The sequence below is a fragment of the Coregonus clupeaformis genome, chromosome 15 (genome assembly GCF_020615455.1).
Source record: "Coregonus clupeaformis isolate EN_2021a chromosome 15, ASM2061545v1, whole genome shotgun sequence".
NCBI lineage: Eukaryota > Metazoa > Chordata > Actinopteri > Salmoniformes > Salmonidae > Coregonus > Coregonus clupeaformis.
In genome coordinates this window covers 23,076,132-23,096,850 of record NC_059206.1, presented here as the reverse complement: position 1 = coordinate 23,096,850, position 20,719 = coordinate 23,076,132, and the positions used below count along the sequence as shown (strand labels likewise).

General features: G+C 43.7%; 2 protein-coding genes across 4 annotated transcripts in view; one reads left to right on the top strand and one right to left on the bottom strand.

The window, feature by feature from the left end:
* The first annotated feature begins 1,507 nt into the window (after positions 1 to 1,507).
* LOC121582758 (B-cell CLL/lymphoma 7 protein family member A) lies at positions 1,508 to 8,195 on the top strand. The gene is made up of 6 exons (XM_041898845.2): positions 1,508 to 1,674; positions 2,917 to 3,001; positions 3,158 to 3,254; positions 5,796 to 5,945; positions 6,665 to 6,777; positions 7,643 to 8,195. Exons 1-6 carry the CDS (start codon positions 1,583 to 1,585, stop codon positions 7,715 to 7,717), a joined length of 612 nt encoding a protein of 203 aa, XP_041754779.1. The 5' UTR covers positions 1,508 to 1,582; the 3' UTR covers positions 7,718 to 8,195.
* An 8,632-nt stretch (positions 8,196 to 16,827) lies between these two features.
* LOC121582759 (CAP-Gly domain-containing linker protein 1) overlaps positions 16,828 to 20,719 on the bottom strand; it is a 33,828-nt gene continuing 29,936 nt past the window's right edge. For all 3 annotated transcript variants that reach the window (XM_041898846.1, XM_041898847.1, XM_041898848.1), the window contains 4 exons: positions 18,079 to 18,166; positions 17,712 to 17,930; positions 17,420 to 17,532; positions 16,828 to 17,296 (listed from right to left, as the gene is read on the bottom strand). In XM_041898846.1, coding sequence (XP_041754780.1) covers positions 17,062 to 17,296; positions 17,420 to 17,532; positions 17,712 to 17,930; positions 18,079 to 18,166 — 655 coding nt within the window. In that variant the 3' untranslated portion in view covers positions 16,828 to 17,061. The remainder of the gene's footprint in view (positions 17,297 to 17,419; positions 17,533 to 17,711; positions 17,931 to 18,078; positions 18,167 to 20,719) is intronic.

Below are 20,719 nucleotides of genomic sequence, written 5' to 3'. Positions count from 1 at the left end.
GTGAGCCGCGCCAGAGATGCCCAACTCTGAGAGGGTGGAGAGGAGGATCTGATGGTTCACAGTATCAAAGGTATGTCCATTACATGAAATCCAAATAAAATCAATTTAAATTACAGGTTGTAATGCAACAAAATAGGAAAAACGCCAAGGAGGATGAATACTTTTGCAAGGCACTGTATGTGCTGTAGACCTGTAGTTGACAGGAGTGGTCAATTGCGAAATGATTACCTTATAAGGGAAGTAATAGGAACTTCAGCTGCGTGTTGTGTAATGTTAATGATAAAGATCATGAAGTGAGAAAAAATCATGTTAACTTCCTAGTAAACTTTCATGTTTTTCACTTCATGATCTTGATCTAATTTCTGACTTTATTCATTCATCCATAAAAAATATGGAAATCCTAGACATAAACAGACATATGACATAGAAAACAAAGTCAACATGAAATGAGTTTACGGAATAAAGGTCCCTATAACAGTCACAAGGCTGAAATCACATATTTTTCCTTTAATGCCCCATCTTGATCTCCAACCCAACCCTTTTTGGTAACCTTCAATTGTCTTCACATTGTTCTCACTCTTTTTTACTACTAACGTTATCTACTACTATTGCTTCTGTGAAAATTATAGGCACATTTTTTTCAAAGGGGTGCTCATTGGGTCAAATAGACTGAGAATAAAATATTTTGTTGCTTATGTATCAAAAACGGTGAAACGGAAAGTCTGCAATAAAAACCAAGACACTCATTTGTGATCTATGCTACTTTTAACCATACTCTGATGAAGACATGGTTTTCGAAATGCGTAGGTGGTAATCTAATAAAAGCTTTCTAATTTAGATCACAAAAAGAGTGCCTTGGTTTTGTTGCATGCTTTCAGTTTTACCTTTTCTTTTTGTTTTACATAACTAGGCTAAGCCACCATTTATTTTGTTCATAGTTGTATCTACCACTGTGTTGTCTTTTGGTCCATTATGGCAGTTGTCTTGTAATAAAAATGTATATGAAACATATTTTTCTCCAAAGGACAGAATTATGTAAAATTGTATTAACAATTTTGTAAAGGATGCCCCAAATAATTGTTGAGGTCTACAGGTCCCCTGTAGCTCAGTTGGTAGAGCATGGCGCTTGCAACGCCAGGGTTGTGGGTTCGTTTCCCACTGGGGGCCAGTATGAAAATGTATGTACTCACTAACTGTAAGTCGCTCTGGATAAGAGCGTCTGCTAAAATGTAAATGTCTAGAACACTATATTGTGTGTGGTTGAAGTTTAGCCTAGTTTATTATGTAGCCTATGCATAGGAACATGTACATTTCGGCAAATACCTATATTGCTACAACATGAGAGTTTAACTTTGTTGTTATACCAAGAGTATTTTTTCCGGCAAATAAGTTTTATGCATAGTTTTCCGCAGTTGAATTTGTGTTGCTTTGTGCTCCTGTGTGGATCACAGCGGGAAACAGGGCGACTCTCTGCAGCTGCGGCCTCTACTCGGCGCAGGCGCGCTGGCTCTGTACTGTGCGTTTGCATTGTGTCTGAACTGCCGGCGAGCTTTAAAAATATTCTAGCCTTCCAACCGCGGCAATGTCGGGCAGGTCGGTCCGAGCGGAGACCCGGAGCAGGGCGAAAGATGACATCAAGCGGGTTATGGCCGCGATTGAGAAAGTACGGAAATGGTAAGACAGAGGGAAAAAACACTCGTTGCCTAACATGAGGAAAAGCCTTGCTTGTTGGGGGCAGAGGGGAGGGGGGAGAGAACGAGCAAGAATGCAATTGAAAGACTGCTGATATTTTAAGGGAATTTAGGACAGATTGCCTTTCTCAGGTGCGCTAGGGCGCACTCGTGGTGTGCGCGACTACGTATATCTAATCGCCTACAAACCAGATCCCTATGATTTTAGAGAATTTTCCACCAAGGTTTAATGTGGGTTGAACCCAGAAGCCATTTCGTTGCAGTCACATGAAGCCATTCCTTTCTCCTGGCGGCTGTAGTAGTGAAGAGGGAGAGCCGACTGTTTCAGAACGCCGACTCGACGCAAATCATTCAAAAACACACTTCTGGACTATAGGCTACGACTAGTGCGCTCTAAGTCTGAGTACTTTTTAGACCGTCTGGAGTTTTAAATGAAGCGCTTTGAGTCGCCCTTTAGGTCGAAAAGAGATTGCGCGTGGGGGCTGGGAGAGGGAGTACTCATGTTTAACTGAAGACGCAATGAGTCAGTCTCAGGGTTTTACAAATATAACATTTTCAAAGTTTAGCAATACCACTGAATTTTTTTCCCTTTCAAAATATGTTAATTAATTGTTTTCTAGCAAGGCACCATTTATTTTCACCAGTGGGTTAGTTTGATTAGTTTACTTTATGAATTAAAATTGAGATTCTGCACTCGTGTCCCCATTATTAAGTAATTCTGATAAAACATTTGAAAAATCACTGTTAAAAAGCAATAGGACCATATTGAAGGCTATTTGCAAATTACAATCAGGAAACCTTCAAGATGGAAAGAATTAAAACAAATTCTAATAGCCTACCAAAGTTTGTTTTCGTGTTTATGTTTCAATTGTGATTTTCAATTGTAATAGGCCCACATTTGTATCGAATCTGCTAGTGCAGAAATTCAATTACTGTTTTATTATTATTATGCAAAAAGGCCTCATTGGTTTTAACTAGGAGGGATGGGAACCATTATGCTATTAATCAATCAATCAAATTGTATTTACTTTTATTACTATAGTCTGTGACTGTCTCCATGTTCTTGTTTCTGTCTGACTGACTGACTTTTTTCTTTGTGGTGTTTTGCGTGTACCACTGGTCCAGTTGATACCACTAAAGAAACATTGAATGGGAATTGAATTGAACCATTAAATTAATTCTAAACCTGTGTGTGTTTGTGTGTGTGTGTGTGTGTGTCTACAAGGGAGAAGAAATGGGTGACAGTTGGTGACACGTCCCTGAGGATCTTCAAGTGGGTTCCAGTGACTCAGCCCAAATCAGCAGATGATGTACGTAATCCCCCCCACACACGTCAGCTGCATTCAAGTTCAGTAGATTTGTTTTTTACAGGAATTCTCTAAGCACCTCTTCAAACTCCACAAACTCACATCACGTCACTGTGTTGTATGTAACCAGTATTTCTGCCGCCGTCTGTTATCTTGCAGAAGAATAAGAAGAAGAAAAAGGGGAAGGATGAGAAGTATGGGTCAGAATTGACCACACCAGAGAATAGCTCTTCTCCTGGGATGATGGACATGCATGGTGAGTAATGCTCATTTCAGAGTCCATAGCCACGATACTCTGGCGAACGGTCCATTATTACTAATCCTGGATGCTGATTGGTTAAAACCGCATTCCAGCCAGCGTCTATTCCACAAGTTACCACAGGCTAAAGCTATGACGTTGAAAGGCCTATTTACTCTGTTCCATCGCACTGCGCAATCCACTGTCTCATCATCCCAACCAGGCAATTTATAAACTTGATCTCCACTATAAAGATAATCTAGACATTATCTAACATTTCTTTTAGAGTAGCATTTGGTTTTCAACAGCGGAGATTTGTATAAACCTTGCTGTATGTATCCGAAATGTGCAACATTGTTTCAATATTGAAATTCAATCTCCAGCTGTCCCATAGTAATGAACGAGTCGGGACGAGACAGACAGACAGCTTTTCTCAGCCAGCATAATTTTTATGGATATGTACAAAGAAATATCAATAGAAAACAGGTCAAACAAAATGCAGCTACTTTGCAGTCTTTCCAGCTTAAGTTTGAAGTGATTGTGTTAGTTGTGTTGTTGGCTGAACAACAGTGTCCTGACGAGAGAGCACATTTTCTATGCCAGGCGATATCGTGCATCATTAGCTCATTGTTATGGATGTATCCAAATAAATGTCACTAGAAAGCAGCTTAAACAAATGCAAATGCAGCTACTTTGCTGTTATTCTGGCTGCACTGTTTGACATGACTGTAAGTTATCATTATTTGAATATGTTGGTAACCCGTTGTATAAAAGTGATAATGCCCTCGAAGCCAGTGTTTGGAGGATATATTGGCACAGTTTGCTAACAACACCCGTGCCAATACAGTGCATTCGGAAAGTATTCAGACACTTTGACTTTTTCCACATTTTGTTACGTTACAGCCTTATTATAAAATTGAATAAAAAAAAAAACATCCTCATTAATCTACACACAATACCCCATAATAACAAAGCGAAAACAGGTTTTTAGATTTTTTTGCAAATTTGTTAAAAATAAAAAACAGATACCTTATTCACATAAGTATTCAGACCCTTTGCTATGAGACTCGACATTGAACTCAGGTGCATCCTGTTTCCATTGATCATCCTTGAGATGTTTCTACAACTTGATGGGAGTCCACCTGTGCTAAATTCAATTGATTGGACATGCTTTGGAAAGGCACACACTTGTCTATATAAGGTCCCACAGTTGACAGTGCATGTCAGAGCAAAAACCAAGCCATGAGGTCGAAGGAATTGTCCGTAGAGCTCTGAGACAGGATTGTGTTGAGGCACAGATCTGGGGAAGGGTATCAAAAAATGTCTGCAGCATTAAAGGTCCCCAAGAACAGCGGTCTAAGGCACTGCATCATGAAAAACAAAACAAAAAGTTCTTAAATGGAATAAGTTTGGAACCACCAAGACTCTTCCTAGAGCTGGCCGCCCGGCCAAACTGAGCAATCGGGGGAGAAGTGCCTTGGTCAGGGAGTTAACCAAGAACCCGATGGTCACTCTGGCAGAGCTCCGGAGTTCCTCTGTGGAGATGGGAGAACCTTCCAGAAGGACAACCATCTCTGCAGCACTCCACCAATCAGGCCTTTATGGTAGAGTGGCCAGAAGGAAGCCACTCCTCAGTAAAAGTCACATGACAGCCCGCTTGGAGTTTGCCAAAAGGCACCTAAAGGACTCTCAGACCATGAGAAACAAGATTCTCTGATCTGATGAAACCAATATTGAACTCTTTGGCCTGAATGCCAAGCATCACGTCTGGAGGAAACCTGGCACCATCCCTATGGTGAAGCATGGTGGTGGCAGCATCATGCTGTGGGGATGTTTTTCAGCGGCAGGGACTGGGAGACTAGTCAGGATCGAGGGAAAGATGAACGGAGCAAAGTACAGAGAGGTCCTTGATGAAAACTTGCTCCAGAGCGCTCAGGACCTCAGACTGGGGCGAAGGTTCACCTTCTAACAGGACAACGACCCTAAGGACACAGCCAAGACAATGCAGGAGTGGCTTCGGGACAAGTCTCTGAATGTCCTTGATTGGCCCAGCCAGAGCCCTGACTTGAACCCGATCAAACATCTCTGGAGAGACCTGAAAATAGCTGTGCAGCGACACTCCCCATCCAACCTGACTGAATACTTTATGTAAATGTGATACATTTTTTTGTTGTTTTTTTTGTTGTGCAAATATTTCTAAAAACCAGTTTTTGCTTTGTCATTATGGGGTATTGTGTGTTGGTTGATGATGGGAAAAAACAATTGAATCCATTTTAGAATAAGGCTGTAATATAACAAAATATGGGAAAAGTCAAGGGGTCTGAATACTTTCCGAATGCACTGTATATCCTCCAAACACCGGCTTCTCGGACATTATCACTTAATTACAAACCTTGGTTGTTATCTAGTTGCGGCTGTATCTCACAATAAACCATGTGGCTCTGCCGCTTTGAACACTGTAGGACACTTAACACCCGGTGTGTGGGTCAGTGTATATGCCTGTGGACCCAGAAAGTTCAACCAAATTAAAACCCCTCTCTCGCTCCTTCTCTCTCTCAGACGACAACAGTAACCAGAGTTCCATCGCCGACTCCTCCCCCGTCAAACAGGAAACCAGCTGCAGCACTAGCCCCGCCCCCGAACCCACTGCCGTATCCCACGGCGACAGCAGTGAGGCCAAGAGCGACCAGAGCCCTGACAGCAAGAGGGGTGAGACATGCACACACACACCCACCACCACGAACAGGGGGTATCACTGACAATTGCCCAGCCTGAAATCCCCTTTTGTGGCCCTTTCCTTAGACACTTCTAATAGAACTGGATGGTTGAAGCTAATGGTAGGGTTTAGAAGAACAGTGTATATTCAATTGCTGTTTGGTTAGCTGGTTAGGCCTGAAGTTACAGGGCAGTAGTCAGAGACTCATCACCCTGAGAGGGGGAGAGAGAAGGATATAGAGAGAGAGTTCAGCTGTGACCAGACCCTTGGTGCTTCAATTGCCAACCATCCATCTTCACCCCTACTAACAAGAGACCTCTCTCAGCCTGGTGCAAAATACAACTCTCGCTCTACCCCTCTCTCTTTCTCTCTACCCCTCTCCTCTCTCTAGTAGCCCTACATATAATACTCCTTCCCAGTTATGCCTTTGTAGCTGAACATGTGTAACTATTGCATATTACCACACAGAGGCATCAATGTGTTTAGAATTCCTTTCCAGTATCCCTTGACTTGAGTTGTTTGTAGTAAAAAAGGGGAAAACATGAATACTCAACAGTAGAATGTCTTGTAACAGAAACGATGCATGATTTATCTGGGCCCTTATTAATTGATGGTCAAACGCAGTCATTCAACAGTAACAGATCTGACAGGTTTACCAGGTGATTCATGTCATGTGTTAATGTGTGTGTGTGTGTCTGTGTTTGTGGTGCAGGGAAGAGCAACCTGTCCACTGAGGGCTCAGAGAGAGGACAGAGGGACAAGAGAGACAGCAGACAGACGTCCTCAGGAGACAAGGACACCTCAGACAGCCGCAAAGCCACTCAGGTACTCTACTCTACGTTCTACTATACTGTATATTCTACTCTTTCTCCATGAAGAAGATGAGTGGCCTGAGGACCTCCTTGGAAACCAGATGATTAATTTAAGGGTTTTTATCCCATCCACATTTCTAAATGAATAGATGGACCGATAACTTCCTCAGCTGTAGTTGTGTTTGTATGTTTTGTAGGCGGCAGGTAGCCTAGCGGGTAAGAGTGTTGGGACAGTGGGGCCTCCCGAGTGGTGCAGTGGTCTCTGTGCCACTAGAGATCCTGGTTCGAGTCCAGGCTCTGACGCAGCCGGCCATGACAGGGAGACCCATGGGCGGCGCACAATTGGCCCAGCGTCATCCAGGTTTGGGGAGGGTTTGGTGCAGTGCACACTGACACGGTCGCCAGGGTAACGATGTTTCCTCTGACACATTGTTGCGGGCTGGCTTCCGGGTTAAGCTGGCACTGTGTCAAGAAGCAGTGCGGCTCGGTTGGGTTGTGTTTCGGAGGACGCACGGCTCTCGACCTTCGCCTCTCCCGAGTCCGTACGGGAGTTGCAGCGATGGGACAAGACTGTAACTACCAATTGGATACCACGAAATTGGGGAGAAAAATGGGGTAAAATAAAATAACAAAAAACTATGATAAAATAAAAAAAGTGTTGGGACAGTAACCGAATCCCTGAGCCGACTAGGCCAAAAATCTGTCGGTGCCCTTGAGCAAAACACTTAACCCTAATTGCTCCTGTAAGTCGCTCTGGAAAAGAGTGTCTGCTAAATTACTAAAATGTCAAAAATGTATGTTAGCAGAGGCAAGCTGGTACAGCCTTGTTTTAGCTAAAACACCATTATCTGACTGCGTGTTTGTCTCTGGGCTGGCAGGAACAGGAGGAAGAGGCTCCTCCCAGTAAGAAGAGCAAGCAGGAGTCTCCATCTCAGGACTACGAGGAGAAATAGCCGCTGCATCCTTTCTTCTCTCTATCCTCTTCCTTCCCTCCCTCTCTTCCTCCCCCCGTAGCCCCTAACACTCCTCCGAGCAGAGGGAGAAAGGACTTTACCTCCCTTCACAAGCCCTCCTCCTCTTCTTCCACTCTCTCTCACTCCCTCACTAATGCCACAAGTAGTTCTATGAACCAGCCAGTTATCCCCTCCATGGCCAGGGGTGGCGCTGTGAGCTCAGCTCATCCCAGAAGAGAAACACTGACCTGCACCTGTGACACAAACACACTGACAATATGGGACTTCACATTCTATGCTGGCACCCCACGCTAACGGAGTAGGATGAAGTTGCCTCTAGACACTGATCTAAGGTTAGTTTCTATGTTTTCCCCCCTGATGGTTAAAATTAGGATACAAGGGAAGGTAAACTGATCCTAGATATGTACAGTGAGGGGGAAAAAGTATTTGATCCGCTGCTGATTTTGTACGTTTGCCCACTGACAAAGAAATGATCAGTCTATAATTTTAATGGTAGGTTTATTTGAACAGTGAGAGACAGAATAACAACAACAAAAATCCAGAAAAACGCATGTCAAAAATGTTATAAATTGATTTGCATTTTAGTGAGGGAAATAAGTATTTGACCCCCTCTCAATCAGAAAGATTTCTGGCTCCCAGGTGTCTTTTATACAGGTAACGAGCTGAGATTAGGAGCACACTCTTAAAGGGAGTGCTCCTAATCTCAGCTTGTTACCTGTATAAAAGACACCTGTCCACAGAAGCAATTAATCAATCAGATTCCAAACTCTTCACCATGGCCAAGACCAAAGAGCTCTCCAAGGATGTCAGGGACAAGATTGTAGACCTACACAAGGCTGGAATGGGCTACAAGACCACCGCCAAGCAGCTTGGTGAGAAGGTGACTTTTTTTTTTCATTTTAGCAGACGCTCTTATCCAGAGCGATTTACAGGAGAAATTAGGGTTAAGTGCCTTGCTCAAGGGCACATCGACAGATTTTTCACTCGGGGATTAGAACCAGCGACCTTTCGGTTACTGGCACAACGCTCTTAACCACTAAGCTACCTGCCGGAATCAGCCCAGAACTACACGGGAGGATCTTGTCAATGATCTCAAGGCAGCTGGGACCATAGTCACCAAGAAAACAATTGGTAACACACTACGCCGTGAAGGACTGAAATCCTGCAGCGCCCGCAAGGTCCCCCTGCTCAAGAAAGCACATATACAGGCCCGTCTGAAGTTTGCCAATGAACATCTGAATGATTCAGAGGAGAACTGGGTGAAAGTGTTGTGGTCAGATGAGACCACAATCGAGCTCTTTGGCATCAACTCAACTCGCCGTGTTTGGAGGAGGAGGAATGCTGCCTATGACTCCAAGAACACCATCCCCACCGTCAAACATGGAGGTGGAAACATTATGCTTTGGGGGTGTTTTTCTGCTAAGGGGACAGGACAACTTCACTGCATCAAAGGGACGATGGACGGGCCATGTACCGTCAAATCTTGGGTGAGAACCTCCTTCCCTCAGCCAGGGCATTCAAAATGGGTCGTGGATGTGTATTCCAGCATGACAATGACCCAAAACACACGGCCAAGGCAACAAAGGAGTGGCTCAAGAAGAAGCACATTAAGGTCCTGGAGTGGCCTAGCCAGTCTCCAGACCTTAATCCCATAGAAAATCTGTGGAGGGAGCTGAAGGTTCGAGTTGCCAAACGTCAGCCTCGAAACCTTAATGACTTGGAGAAGATCTGCAAAGAGGAGTGGGACAAAATCCCTCCTGAGATGTGTGCAAACCTGGTGGCCAACTACAAGAAACGTCTGACCTCTGATTGCCAACAAGGGTTTTGCCACCAAGTACTAAGTAATGTTTTGCAGAGGGATCAAATACTTATTTCCCTCATTAAAATGCAAATCAATTTATAACATTTTTTACATGCGTTTTTCTGGATTTTTGTTGTTGTTATTCTGTCTTTCACTGTTCAAATAAACCTACCATTAAAATTATAGACTGATCATGTCTTTGTCAATGGGCAAACGTACAAAATCAGCAGGGGATCAAATACTTTTTTTCTCACTGTAGCTCTGCATCTTCTAACACAGGAGCCACGTGAAACCTCCCTTTAACTCACCGTTGGTTGTTCCGGTGTTTGTTTAGGACAGTTTCCGGTTGTTTATTTTAGTTTTGGGGTTGTTGTTTAGCTCAGGAGGGTCAATGCACTGTTAAGGTATAATGTGACAAAACACCACACAAGGGTTTTACTGCTGCTGTGCTGGGTGTGGATTTCTTATTTTATTTTTATTTAACTTGTTTTGTTTTCTAGAGGAAGAACAACAGTGGTTCTGGTCATGTTAATTTTTTCCTGTAGTTGCGAGGACTGGCTTGTAGCGTAGGTAGGTTTTATCCGAGGGTTTGCTTTGGTTATTATGGTATAACGTACTTGGTAGGTCAAACTGTTTTTAAATACTTTTTTTTTGTACCATGTTTTTATTTACCTTATGGTTTTAACATTGAGCTGACACTAATGATTTTATTCAACATTTACATAAACCGTTTCAGTTTCATATTGGTTACAGTTACAAAGATACAAAACCGCATTCAGTAGATGCAACTACTGAAATATTTCTGCAAACCTCTGAAAGCAGAATTGACTTTGAGAGAGTCAGCAGCTTCCGACTAGCCTGGCTGTCAGTCTGTTTCTTTACCCAGCTCCTTTCCTGTCAAAAGGCATGATAACTACAAAAGAGTTGAGGAGTTAGCCAGAAACATGTTGGTATCCAGGCTAAATTCCAAACAATGACAGTTTTTATATGATGTCCTTCAGTTACAGTCTTCATTCTCATCTCTGTAGTTTAAATGTACTACTACGGTGTATCACCTTTATAACCTCCCCTCAGCTCCCAGCGGTGTCCAGTCAGTCTTGTAGATCAAACTGGCTCAGATTCTCATTCAAGGTGCTCAGATCTTCATTCAAGGTGCTCTCTGTGGGTTGCAACCGAACTTCAGGATAGAGGAAGGAACGCATATTCACACAAATCTGTCAACTCTAAATAATCAACCTCAAACCTGTTTATGTATGTTTTGATTCAGGTGAGTTGATCAATCAATAATTATTTCCCCGGAAACCAATGAGTTCAGATGGCAGATGATGTAGAGCATTAGCCTGTCTGACCCATTTGTTTATCAGTGGATACACACATCCAAACATCAGTTCAATAGAGAGAAATGAAATGAAATTTCAGTGGAGAAAGAGGATGGCTTAGCATATACCTCATTCCCAGTCCAGCAGAGCTGGTACTAGTGATGCTATGTAATTGACATGAACAGTTAGAAGAGCAGTATGTGCAACACTCAGTTTTAGATATATCTTTATTATGTTTTAGCTTTCACCTGATTATGATTGAGCCGGTTAATGCTTCTAGTTTAACGCATAAACTGTGTATAAAGAGCTGTGAAAACATGTCAGATGTTTGTTTTCTTGGGACCATATTGTTTGAGTTTATAATGATCTTGTACAGGTTGATGGTTTGGTTTGACTTATTTATTCCATCGCTAGTGCTCGGATTTGATCATGTCCAATGGTTTTGTTTTATTAATAAAAAGCCCCCCCAAAAAACGTTTTACCCAGTGTGTTTTCTGTTGCCCATTGATTTCAGACGTATTACCTCAAGTACTAGACTAAACAACTCTTCAACATAGTCAGGTAAGTTTCTGTATTTTTCTTTCTGTTTGAATTACACTACCGGTCAAAAGTTGTAGAACAGCTACTCATACAAGGGTTTTTATTTTTACAATTTTCTACATTGTAGAATAATAGTGAAGACATAAACTATGAAATAACACATGGAATCATGTAGTAACCAAAAAAGTGATTCTTCAAATAGCCACCCTTTGCACACCCTTGGCATTCTCTCAACCAGCTTCACCTGGAATGCTTTTCCATCAGTTTAGAAGGAGTTCCCACTTATGCTGAGCACTTGTTGGCTGCATTTCCTTCACGCTGCGGTCCGACTCATCCCAAACCATCTAAATTTGGTTGAGGTCAGGGGATTGTGGAGGACAGGTCATCTAATGCAGCACTCCATCACTCTCCTTCTTGGTAAAATACACAGCCTGGAGGTGTGTTGGGTCATTGTCCTGTTGAAAAACAAACGATAGTCCCACTAAGCCCAAACCAGATGGGATGGCGTATCGCTGCAGAATGCTGTGGTAGCCATGCTGGTTAAGTGTGAATTCTAAATAAATCACAGACGGCGTCACCAGCGAAGCACCCACACACCATAACAGCTCCTCCTCCATGCTTTACGGTGGGAAATAAACATGCAGAGATCATCCGTTCACCCACACCACGGCTCACAAAGACACGGTGGTTGGAACCAAAAATCTTCAATTTGGACTCCAGACCAAAGGACACATTTCCACCGGTCTAATGTCCATTGCTTGTGTTTCTTGGTCCAAGCAAGTCTCTTCATATTATTGGTGTCCTTTAGTAGTGGTTTCTTTGCAGCAATTCGACCATGAAGGTCTGATTCACACAGTCTCCTCTGAGCAGTTGCTGTTGAGATGTGTCTATTACTTGAACTCTGTGAAGCATTTATTTGGGCTGCAATTTCTGAGGCTGGTAACTCTAATGAACTGATCCTCTGCAGCAGAGGTGGCAGTCCTCATGAGAGCCAGTTTCATGATAGCTCTTGGTTTTTGCAACTGCACTTGAAGAAACTTTCAAAGTTCTTGAAATGTTCCGTATTGACTGACCTTCATGTCTTAAAGTAATGATGGACTGTCATTTCTCTTTGCTTGTTTGAGCTGTTCTTGCCATAATATGGACTTGGTCTTTTAATAAAAACAGGGCTACAGTGGGGGAAAAAAGTATTTAGTCAGCCACCAATTGTGCAAGTTCTCCCACTTAAAAAGATGAGAGGCCTGTAATTTTCATCATAGGTACACGTCAACTATGACAGACAAATTGAGAAAAGAAAATCACATTGTAGGATATTTAATGAATTTATTTGCAAATTATGGTGGAAAATAAGTATTTGGTCACCTACAAACAAGCAAGATTTCTGGCTCTCACAGACCTGTAACTTCTTCTTTAAGAGGCTCCTCTGTCCTCCACTCGTTACCTGTATTAATGGCACCTGTTTGAACTTGTTATCAGTATAAAAGACACCTGTCCACAACCTCAAACAGTCACACTCCAAACTCCACTATGGCCAAGACCAAAGAGCTGTCAAAGGACACCAGAAACTAAATTGTAGACCTGCACCAGGCTGGGAAGACTGAATCTGCAATAGGTAAGCAGCTTGGTTTGAAGAAATCAACTGTGGGAGCAATTATTAGGAAATGGAAGACATACAAGACCACTGATAATCTCCCTCGATCTGGGGCTCCACGCAAGATCTCACCCCGTGGGGTCAAAATGATCACAAGAACAGTGAGCAAAAATCCCAGAACCACACAGAGGGACCTAGTGAATGACCTGCAGAGAGCTGGGACCAAAGTAACAAAGCCTACCATCAGTAACACACTACGCCGCCAGGGACTCAAATTCTGCAGTGCCAGACGTGTCTAGGCCCGTCTGAAGTTTGCTAGAGTGCATTTGGATGATCCAGAAGAGGATTGGGAGAATGTCATATGGTCAGATGAAACCAAAATAGAACTTTTTGGTAAAAACTCAACTCGTCGTGTTTGGAGGACAAAGAATGCTGAGTTGCATCCAAAGAACACCATACCTACTGTGAAGCATGGGGGTGGAAACATCATGCTTTGGGGCTGTTTTTCTGCAAAGGGACTAGGACGACTGATCCGTGTAAAGGAAAGAATGAATGGGGCCATGTATCGTGAGATTTTGAGTGAAAACCTCCTTCCATCAGCAAGGGCATTGAAGATGAAACGTGGCTGGGTCTTTCAGCATGACAATGATCCCAAACACAAAATACCAGCAACAGTGTGTGAAAACCTTGTGAAGACTTACAGAAAACATTTGACCTGTGTCATTGCCAACAAAGGGTATATAACAAAGTATTGAGAAACTTTTGTTATTGACCAAATACTTATTTTCCACCATAATTTGCAAATAAATTCATAAAAAATCCTACAATGTGATTTTCTGGATTTCTTTTTCTCATTTTGTCTGTCATAGTTGACGTGTACCTATGATGAAAATTACAGGCCTCTCTCATCTTTTTAAGTGGGAGAACTTGCACAATTGGTGGCTGACTAAATACTTTTTTTCCCCACTGTATCTTCTGTATACCCCCCTACCTTGTCACAACACAACTGATTGGCACAAACGCATTAATTAACTTTTAAGATGGCACACCTGTTAATTGAAATGCATTCCAGGTGACTACCTCATGAAGCTGGTTGAGAGAATGCCAAGTGTGCAAAGCTGTCATCAAGGCAAAGGGTGGCTATTTGAAGAATCTCAAATATAAAATATATTTTGATTTGTTAAACAATTTTTTGGTTACTACATGATTCCATATGTGTTATTTCATAGTTTTGATGTCTTCACTATTATTCTACAATATAGAAAAACCCTTGAATGAGTAGGTGCCCAAAAACTTTTGACCGGTAGTGTATGTCTAAAGAACCAATTCTTCTCACTCATTTTGGATTGAGGTCTGCAGATTTATCCTCCTAATGCATATGCTTTGTTGTACTCCAATGAGAAACACATAAGACTTAAAGGGAAGGCAATCTGAGGTAGCAGCTGGCTTTCAGTTTGCATTCAAACACATCCCTTCTCTTTTAGGGGCCTGTTTTTTCGTGAAACTATTTTCCTTCTGTTGTGTTTGAGGGGAACTCATGAAAAATGGAGAGGGTTATTTCAGTTCCCCTAGTCCTGTCAGGGGTAATGTATCTGGGGATGAATTAATTATGAGCAGCTCTTGTACTTATTGGTCTGTGAGATGGAAACAGCCTGGGGTGGGGGGGCTGGTGGCTTTGGTTTGGGGGGCTGAGCAGAGAGGAGTCTTGTCCAGAAACAATCCCTACTACCCACTGGACACTCCATGTAGATCTGAAAGGATGGATTGGATAGGTATAAGCAATATGGTTGTTTGTTCCACCTTGCCCTCTGATAGGCTATGTGAAAACCCCAGAACTCTACTGATAGATTGTTGGACTATAGCTTACATCATCAGATGATGATAAGAGGAAATCAACATTCTACAGCTAGAGTATTTGTTTTTATTGTATTTGTTGTACAGAACATAGAAAACCAGTACCGCTTTACATTAGGGTCCTCATCTGTAAAGGGTTTATAACAGTTGACCAATTAACAAACCCTTTATAAAGCCTTTATAGACGATGCCTTAACGTTATTTGAAACATCGAAAACAGTGCACTAAACAGTCACGTGACCTAGTAAAGAGTCCACAATATGCTTATGGAGTTAATAACATCATTACAAGTGCGTTAAGTTTGTTCCCTGGAGTCGGTACATCGTTATCATACAACGTACAGGTCAGTCAATCAACTGAACAGAAAAATAAAATACACGTAAATATCCTTTTTGTTTCCATGGCACCTTGTGCACATTTAGTTTTTCAGAAAACTTCTGATGGGTATTTACAAAGACCGGTGTCATTGGTTAGTCACATAGATATATCATACATATCTTTGTTACACTGGGAGATTCAATATGATCCAAACTGTGTGCTTCAGTACATAGCTCTAGTACACGCATATCTATACAGGACAGGTACAGTTTTTAAAAGACAATACATAAAATACATAGGCAGCACATAAAAGGTGACAGTAACTAGGTACTATTCTGTCTCGACATTTCTTATAAAATCAATAACTTCGTTTTTTGATTTAGCATGGCAGTTTATAAGTGTGTCCTGTATTCTAAGAGGGAGTTTTAAAGTGAGTAGTGCAACAATAAGTTAAGTGGCTGGCGTTTGGTTGCTTTAGTTTGGATGAGCGCCTGCAACTAGCACCAGGTTGATGTTCAGTAGGCATGAAAACAATGTGCGTTTGTGGAGAATTTCCCAAAATACCTCCTCAGTTCCAAAATGTTCTTTACCATTTTGTGCCTACTGAACACAACCTGGTAGTACAGGTAGACTGTGTGTCCTGTGGTATTTCCTTGTTCCCTTTGTGGAGTGGACATCCCCAGCTTCCAATTGGCTCATTCATCACCCCCTCCTCTCCCCTGTAACTATTCCCCAGGTCGTTGCTGTAAATGAGAATGTGTTCTCAGTCAACTCACCTGGTAAAATAAGGGTAAAATAAATAAATAAAAGGGTCCATGTCAGGGCCTGGAGACAGCACACTGACTCGGAATGTGACATGAGAAAGACAGGAATGTGTTAAGAGAAACATTAATCATGAATAGTGCTATTAGCAGTGAACCAGTCTGGTGCATCCAGGCCCTTCACCACACGTACGTCTGCGTCATCAAATGCTTTCCCTCTTGCCCGGTTACATATAGGAAGTTTAGTTCCCGTAAGAACTGAAGTCAAAACTCAACCCTTGCTGTATATAAAAACAGAATTAAAAACATAAAAGAATGAACTAATAACAGAATGTTTCCTTTATGAATTAATAACAGAAGACTGATTCCTTTAGTTCCTAACATGGATATTACACCACATTAGCATATCTCTAGATGTAGGAGAGGGAATTAGAGAGAGAGAGAGAGGGAGGAGAGTTAGGGAGAGGGAGGAGAGTTAGGGAGAGGGAGGAGAGTTAGGGAGAGAGAGGAGAGTTAGAGAGAGGGAGGGAGGAGAGTTAGGGAGAGGGAGGAGAGTTAGTGAGAGAGAGGAGAGGGAGGAGAGTTAGTGAGAGAGAGAGGAGAGGGAGGAGAGTTAGTGAGAGAGAGGAGAGGAAAGGAGAGAGAGAGAGGAAAGGAGAGTTAGAGAGAGAAGAGTTAGAGAGAGGAGAGAGAAGAGTTAGAGAGAGAGGAGTTAGAGAGAGAGGAGAGGCGGCAGGTAGCCTAGCAGTTAAGAGCGTTGGGACAGTAACCGAAAGGTTGCTGGTTCGAATCCCCGAGCAACTAGGTGAAAAGTCTATCGATGTGACCTTGAGCAAGGCACTTAACCCTAATTGCTCCTGTAAGTCGCTCTGGATAAGAGCGTCTGCTAAATGACTAAAATGTAATGTAAAATGAGAGGGAGGAGAGGAGAGGGAGGAGAAGAGTTAGAGAGAGGAAGTAGTAGAAGTAGTAGGAGAGTCTTACGTAGTGGGGGATTTAGAGTTATCTAAGTGGACTGTGACGTACATAAATACGATACAAAAACCCAGAGAGAGTCTGGTCGGTGTTTGGCTGTCTGTGCAGGGCCTGGACCTAAGCTAGGGCCTTGCAGGGGAGGGATACTGTTGGTGGGAGTGTGTCTAGAAGGTCTGGTCGTCCTGGCAGGACTCTGTGGAGTGACCAAAGGCCTCACAAATGTCGCAGTATGGCCGTTGGTCGGCGGGCTTGCCCTTGAAGGAAGAGTGGGGCACTGAGTCAGGGCTCTGGTCCTGGGTGGGACAGTCCTCGGTGTCATGGAGGTCGAAACAGTCACAGATATCACAGAACAGACGAGGAGGAGCCTTCTTGTCCTTCTTAGATCCACCCTCTTCAAAACTAGAGACAGAGAGAGAGATTAGGGATTTTGCAATAGTGCATTTTGACGGGTCTGTCAACAACTGTAACTAAAAGGGCTAAGTTTGGGGTTAGGGTTCAGAGGTTATAGGTTATAAGACTGACCCGTCAGTGCCGTCGTTGCCGTTGAACTCAGCAAGAACCATCTTCTTCAGCTTCACCTTCAACTCCTCGTTCTTCCTCTGCAGGTCCACGATCACACTGTTCAGGAAGTTAATCTGAAGGAGGCAAATAGATGGAGGGAGAGACGAAAGAGAGACCACAGTCAAGTTTATATAAGAAAGAGTGAGGTGGACTGTGAGACAATGGTGGAAGTGCGGATATCTATCTATGCAAATTATATACTGTATAAATGACAAGCAGATGATGCAATTTTAATACTAATTGCTAATCATACCTGTCCCTCTGCAAACTCCTTCTCTTCTCTCAGCTGGTCCAGAGCTGCGTCACCTGAGGAAGGCACTCCACTGTCCCCTCCCTCGGAGGCCTGCTGTCCCATGAGCCTCTGCTCAAGGCTGGTGACAGATCCCTGTAGTTGGGACTTGTCTCTCTCCAGCGCCTCCACGGCAGACTGCAGCATCTTGGCCATGGCGTTCTCACCTCGCAGCACCGCAATCTACAGGGAGAGAGAGACAGGTTTCAGCCAATATAGAGTTACAGCCATTGTATGCCAGTCCAGAAAAAAGCATAGGACCCAATGCAAGTTTTCTTCATTTCTTCATCAAAAGGCCCAGAGTCTGCTAGAGTTGTGTGTGACTGTTTACCTCATTCCTCAGAGTCTCCAGCTCCTTGTCCTTATCTGTCTTCTGGAAGTTTCTCTCCTCCCCTGTCACCTGGTTGGACAGAGTTTCCCTGGGGAGGAACAGAGGCAGAGAACTGCTAAATACAGAACACACACACCCACACTGGGACTGGCAGGAGCAGTGCAATACTGTGTGTGCACCCATACATGTCTCTATGGGTACAGTGAGAAACTTCTGTCTGATGAAGATCTCTGACTGAGAATGTCACACAATGTGTTTAACTTTTGATTTACAATAAATAATATAGTACTTCACACAATAGTAGTGATACTCAAGGCGGTGGAATAAGCTTCACTAAAGACTAGTGAAGCTAGCTCATTCTCACTCACAACATTAGGACGTTTAGGGACAAAGTTTGAAAGAACACCACAAATCCAGATGTTGACATACAACTTGACAACAAAGGCCCCAGCAGCAGCATGAGTCAGATAACCTGTCTGTGGACCCCTAAGGTTGATGGCATTACCCTGTCTGGGTCCCATGATCCAATACAACCACATGGAACAACAACAACCTTAATCACAACAGATGTAGCTTGGATGTCTTCCCCTAAACAAAGTCTGTACTACAGATGCTAGTCTAGATATATAGCCTACTTTTCTAGGGATTAGTGCTGCTGAATTAACGGCTACTATCTGTGAAACATTCACCTGAACAGGTAGTTATCCACTGATCTCTCCTGACTGATTAGTTATGCTCTACATAACCTTCCTCAGGCTCTCATCATCTCCCTCTGGCTTAAGTAACCTTTCTCCTATTCTGCCCCTCTTGTCTCCTCCCATTTCCTCTCCTCTCTTCTCTTCTCCACCCCATATTCTTCTCTATCTCCTCTGCCCTCCTCCCTTCCCCTCCACCATTCCTCTCCTTTCATTCCTTCCCTCCATCTCCTCTCATTACTAGTGTTAGTGAAGGGATATACAGTGCTGTGAAAAAGTATTTCCCCCTTTCTGATTTTCTATATTTTTGCATATTATTTTATATTGAATGTTATCAGATCTTCAACCAAAACCTAATATTAGATAAAGGGAACCTGAGTTTACAAATAACATTTGTGGGTTTTCAAGCATGAACTGCTCGTTTCAAGTCCTGCCACAACATCTCAATTGAGATTAGGTCTGAACTTTGACATTCCAAAACTTCTTATTTGTTGCTTTTTAGACATTTTCATGTACACTTGATTGTGTGTTTTGGATCATTGTCTTGCTGCGCTTCAGCTTCATCTCACAGACGGATGGCCTGACATTCTCCTGTAGAATTCTCTGATACAGAGCAGAATTCATGGTTCACTCTATTAAGGCAAGTTGTCCAGGTCCCGAGGCAGCAAAGCAACCCCTAACCATCACACTACCACCACCATGCTTGACCATTGGTATGAGGTTCTTACTGTGGAATGCAGTGTTTGGTTTTCGCCATGTTGTCCAAAAACATATACTTTTTAATAAGCTGTCCATAGAACATTCTTCCAAGAGTCTTGATGATCATCCAGGTGCTTTTTGGCAAAACCTGAGTCAACTTTTTGGATGACATGGGATGCTTTGCTGCCTCAGGGCCTGGACGACTTACAATAATAGAAGGAACCATGAGTTCTGCTCTGTATCAGAGAATTCTACAGGATAATTCCTGAAGCTGAAGCGCAGTTGGGTCATGCAGCAAGATGTCATGATCGTCATACACAGAGGACCAAGGCGCAGCGTGGAATGCGAACATACTTTTAATTTGAATGATCACACGAACAAAACGATAACGTGACGTCCTTGGTTACAAATACTAACCATACACGGAACAAGATCCCACAACACACTGTGGAAAACAGGCTGCCTAAGTATGGTTCCCAATCAGAGACAACAAGCAACAGCTGATACACGTTGCCTCTGATTGAGAACCACACCGGCCAACATAGAAACAAATGAACTAGATAATCACCCTAGCACACTAAACACATAGAAACCACACACCCTGGCTCAACATAACAGAGTCCCAGAGCCAGGCGTGACAGTACCCCCAAAAGCGCGGACTGCGACCGCGCCAAACATAAACCGAACAGGGAGGGCCGGGTGGGCATTCCTCCTCGGAGGCGGTTCCGCTCGGGCTTGACCCCCACCCTCCAACAAACCCCCCAAAGCGCCCCTGGTCCGGTCTGGCCCTGCTGGCCGGGCTGGACTGAACACTGGTGGAGCGGATTGCTCTAGCTCCGGAGTGGAGCAGCTGACCGGTGCCGGACCAGGCACCGGTGGAACAGCAGGCTGTGCCGGACTGGCGACGCACACCACAGGCTTGGTGCGGGGAGCAGGGGCGGGCCGGACCGGGCTGGCAGCGCGCACCATTGGCTTGGTGCGGGGGAGCAGGACGGGCCGAACCGGGCTGATGAAGCGCACCACTGGCTTGGTGCGGGGAGCAGGAACAGGCCGGACCGGGCTGACGACGCGCACCATTGTCTTGGTGCGGGGAGCAGGGGCCCGGCGAACCGGGCTGACGAAGCGCACCACTGGCTCGTGCGGGGAGCAGGAACAGGCCGGACCGGGCTGACGACGCGCGCACCATTGGCTTGGTGCGGGGAGCAGGGACGGGCCGAACCGGGCTGACGACGCGCACCACAGGCTTG